Consider the following 4,207-nt stretch of genomic DNA (forward strand, 5'->3'; position numbering starts at 1 on the left):
GCTCAGCCGGCGGAGGGATACCTGGGAGTTAAGTGGCTCATGGCTGAGTGTGTGGAGCAAGACTCCACTATCCCACAGAGCCAAATGAGGTGAGTCCATCTTCGCCCACATCCTGGCTAAGCAGGCTCTCCACTGCGCAACTGACGCCAGCTGGCTTCTGCAAAGAGCCCGCTTCCTCTTCCAGACGGAGGCCTGTCTCTGCGGAAGGCTTGTCTCTAGTGCCTGACACCACGTCCCTCTCTACATCTTGATCGGCTTCTGGGGAACCGCTGACTGCACGTTCCCCGCGGTGCGTTTCTGTGCAGTAAGCAGCGTGCTGGAGCTCTGGGGCTGCTGCCTTCCCTGAGCCGATTTTTCAAAGGGGAGATTTGCCCGTATTGCACAATTAAAAGGATAAAAGGGGCCCATGGGTGGTTCTTTCCTCCAGACTAATTGGGGTGGTGCGAATTGGAACCCAAGGTGTGCGTGTTGAGCCACCCGTGTGCAGGGAGGGGCGGGAGAATTGTTAGCTATGCTCTGCCCTGTTCTGGCTAATTCTGCCTTGGAATGTGGGAATTGCATCAGTCTCTGTGAAGAGCTCCAGATGTCATCAGCTCCTTGCAAATACCTGAGCCCAGAAACTGGCCCGGGAAGCCGTAGAAAGGGACTGATGAAGTCCCACTTTCTATTTTGGGGGGTAAGTTTGGCTGTTTGTGGATCAGGAGGAAATAGGCTCTTTTCAGTTTTAGGGATTGTTGTTATTTACCAGTAAAATCCCTAAACTGACCTTGTTGGAGGCAATCTGGACTAGTGCTTAGTGTAAGAGATCAGGCATAAAGCCTCCTGGGTTCTAGTCCCAGCTCTGCCAAAGTCGCTGGGTATCACTTTCTCTCTGGGTCAGGGGGATAATGTACTTCCCTACTTCAGAGGGTGTGTAGATGAGGATTAATGAGTTGCTGAGTCAGAAGCTCTGCGGGTGCTGAGTATTCAGGGGAGAAGATACTGACTTAACTCCCTGGGCAGCATGGTGCTTCAAGAGTTAATGTTTCAAAGAGCCTTTTAGAGCTTCAACTGAAAGATGCACTGGAAGAACAAAGTAGGCATTCATAAAACAGAATGTGCTCCCGGCCCGCCTCTCGTCCGTAGGCCAGGCTCCATGCTGCTTGGCAGCGTTCTCCTGGGGAAAGCCACGTGGGAGGAGTTGAAAAAAAAAAAATAAAGGAAGGAAAACAATGGGCCACTTTTATTCTATAGTTATTTGAACAAAAGGCTCCTGTTTAATCTCTCAGCACTTGAACAGAAACTGCTGGAGCTCTGATTCTGCTCTGGTAACTCGGCCACACAGCAGCTAACAAACAGATGGGAGGAAAGACCAGGTGTGAGAATTATTATTGTTGTTACTATACTATTAGACCTATTAAATAACAACCAGGACCCCACTCTGCTGGTGGTAGCCAGACCCCTGAAGGCACACACCCCCTGCCCTGCGAAGCAGATGGGGTAGAAGGGGTCATGAACACGACAGTAAAAGGCTGTGGGCATCATGTCTTCCCAGTGCGTCCTTACTGGTGTCGGCGTTAGTTGGAACTGGTTGGTGGAGGGGGATCAGGCATCGTCCATAAGTCGATATTTTCCAGAAAGACTTTGGTTTGGGATGGGCTTCTTTTAGTGGAGAAATGTCGCCGTAGCCGCAAAGCCGACGCTGTGGGGAGGAATGACTTGTGGATTTTCAGTGGTCTTCTCTGAACATGCAGGCTGTAAGCCCAGAGCATTGGCCTGACATGGCTAGTTGGTGGGAAGACAGCACAAATCCATTGAAACAAACCGATCTCAAGCCTGCCTGAGCCAAATCTAGACCCTAGATGTAGGACAAACAGCCCCTGGGTCCCCTGTCGGTGAGCACAACAGCTGGCCCTGTGGTTTTTGTCCTGACTGTAACTGAATCCTTGCCCCTGCCCTTCCAGCGCTAGTTCACTGCCTCTCGTGGGTGGAAAGCATGACCAGTCTCAGCAGCACTGTCCCCAAGGCCCACCTGGAATGGACGCGGGTCATGCTCTGCCACCTTTCGGTGTCACCTAGGGTGAGGAATGAACGGACCCTGCTCCCAGGGGCTCATCAAGCCACCACTATATCCTGTCAGCCTTTTTTTTTTTATTCTTCTTTTAAAAGAACTTGCTTTTTCTAACTCCTCCAGCTGCAGAGGAAGCTGGTATGGAACTCTCCCCGGCTGTTTTCAGATGCTGAGTGAACTAGCAAAGCTGGTTTGAAAGGGGTCCTGGCTTGCTCTTCGTCAGCTCCCTCGGGCCCTACCTCAAATCACTGTCCCATTCTCTGCCCTCCCACTGCTGCTCCTCTGTGGGAGCCTGGGCCTGCCTGGATTCTCTTACCCTTCTCTGCTTTCCGCACAGCCAGCGTGCTTCGGCAGGGCTCTAGCCTGGGCTCCAGGATGGTTTAGCCCTGGGGAGGTTTGTGTGTCCCTGAGTCCCTTGCATTTCTCCCCCCCAAATACACACACACACACCCTGCCCCTTCCCGGAGGCACCCCCAGCTCCGGGGGAACAAACTGTTCTGAACTGGGCAGGATACAAAGGATTCCAGGTTCCCTTCGGGTCTGTAGCTGGGGAACCCTGGCTGAGGGACATCCCCAGCCAGGGCACCCCCAGTCAGCCTGCGGCTGCTCCTGCTTCAGCAGCAGGGCCTGCCCCAGGTGGGGCCCTCAGCCTGCCCAGCCCTGACCAGGGCACCCCAGCCCAGCCGCACGTGGGGGGAGCGGTTGTGGGAAGGGGCCGACCTCCTTCCAGGGGGTGCTGTGACCCCCCCTTCAGACAGCGACGGGTTCCCTTCTGCCGCCTGCCCCCTCCCCAGCCCCAGAGCGTCCATCCCTGGGGCTCCAGAGAGAGGCTTGTCCCGCTCCGAGCTCTGGGGCCGGGCCCGCTGGCGGCCCCGTGGGGCTCCGCCTCCCCCGCTAGCCAAGTTCCTTAGAGCCTCCCCGGGCTGAACAACCCCCCAGCCGCAGCGCTGCCGGCCTCTGCCCCCGGCACTGCCCAGCGGGACGCAGCTAGCCGCGCGTGGCGCATCCGCAGGCGGGGTGGCCGGGGAGGCACCGCGGGAGCCGCCCCGGGAGGGGCCGGGCGCGGGGTCCTGCTGGTTTTGCCGAGTGCCGGGGAGGGAAGCGCCCCGAGGCCGGGCAGTGCCGGGGGGCCGCCGGGGCTCCCCTCTCCGAGGCGCGCAGGGGAAGTGCCCGGTCCGTGCAGCCAGGGCGCGGCAGCCAGCGCATCGCCCCAGCGGCTTGTCCAGCCCGGGCTGCTGGGCGCAGCGCGCTCGGTTGGAAGGGAAAAGCGGGGCGCGGAGTTTAGAAGCGTCCCCTCAAGCTTGTGGGGCGGGGGGCAGAGATGGTGGCTGGCGCCCCAGGACCCCGGAGAGGAGTGTGTGTGGGGGGGTGTCTGGGCGCCGCAGGACCCCGGAGAGGAGTGTGTGTGGGGGGGTGTCTGGGCGCCCCAGGATCCCGGAGAGGAGTGGGGGGGGTCTGGGCGCCCCAGGACCCCGGAGAGGAGTGGGGGGGGGTCTGGGCGCCCCAGGACCCCCCGGGCGGGCGTTCAGCACTTACCATGATGGAAAAGACCAAGGCCACGATGTTGATGGGCCAGACGGGGCAGAAGCAGGAGAAGATGGCCAGCACCAGATAATCCAGCGGCCGGCCCTGCTCCTGGGCACTGGTGGTGGCGGTGGAGGATGCCCGCCCCAGGCTGATCCGGGAGGGCGAGTGCGGGGCCGCCTCCAGGTGCCCGGCGGACACAGCCTTGTAGGGCAGGCTGTGGCCGTTCTGCTCCGTCTCCAGCGACTTGTCGCTGGCCAGGGTCCCCGAGAAGGACTTGGAGCCCCGGACCCCCTTCTCGCCCTTGCCCTCGCTGGCGAAGAGCAGCTGCTCCGTCTCTTGGCAGCCGGCGGGCAGGGCCGGGCCCCCCAGCGCCTTCTCGAACTGCGCCTCGCTCTTGCTGGCCATGGCTCGCGGCTCGCTCCTGCGCCCGGCTAGATCGCCATGCCCGGCGGGCGGGGCGGGCAAGGCAGCGGGCAGCTGCCCCGCGGGGCGCTCGGGCTGCGGAGGCTGGGCAAAGCGCTGTAGCCCGGCCAGCCGGAGGGGTCCCCCTGCTCCGCCCCAGGCAGGGCTGCCCTGCCCTGCTCTCGGTCGCTGTCCTGCGGGGGAGCCTCCTTCCTGCGCTCGGGTGTG

The 4,207-nt window shown here is 60.7% G+C and overlaps 1 protein-coding gene across 1 annotated transcript; it reads right to left on the reverse strand.

Annotated features, from left to right (window-relative positions):
• Positions 1 to 240: 240 nt before the first annotated feature.
• TRARG1 (trafficking regulator of GLUT4 (SLC2A4) 1) lies at positions 241 to 3,982 on the reverse strand. Its single transcript, XM_077836925.1, has 2 exons — positions 3,587 to 3,982; positions 241 to 342 (listed from the first exon to the last, which is right to left on the reverse strand). Exons 1-2 carry the CDS (start codon positions 3,980 to 3,982, stop codon positions 241 to 243), a joined length of 498 nt encoding a protein of 165 aa, XP_077693051.1.
• Between the last annotated feature and the right edge of the window lie 225 nt (positions 3,983 to 4,207).

Source organism: Eretmochelys imbricata, chromosome 17 (assembly GCF_965152235.1).
Source record: "Eretmochelys imbricata isolate rEreImb1 chromosome 17, rEreImb1.hap1, whole genome shotgun sequence".
NCBI lineage: Eukaryota > Metazoa > Chordata > Testudines > Cheloniidae > Eretmochelys > Eretmochelys imbricata.

Excerpts from the sequence above, each read along its gene's own strand:
- TRARG1 (XM_077836925.1), bottom strand. The coding sequence starts at position 3,982 with ATGGCCAGCAAGAGCGAGGCGCAGTTCGAGAAGGCGCTGGGGGGCCCG. Across the intron at positions 343-3,586 it reads CCTTGGTCTTTTCCATCATG|GGAAGGCAGCAGCCCCAGAG; the intron begins GTAAGTGCTGAA and ends AAATCGGCTCAG.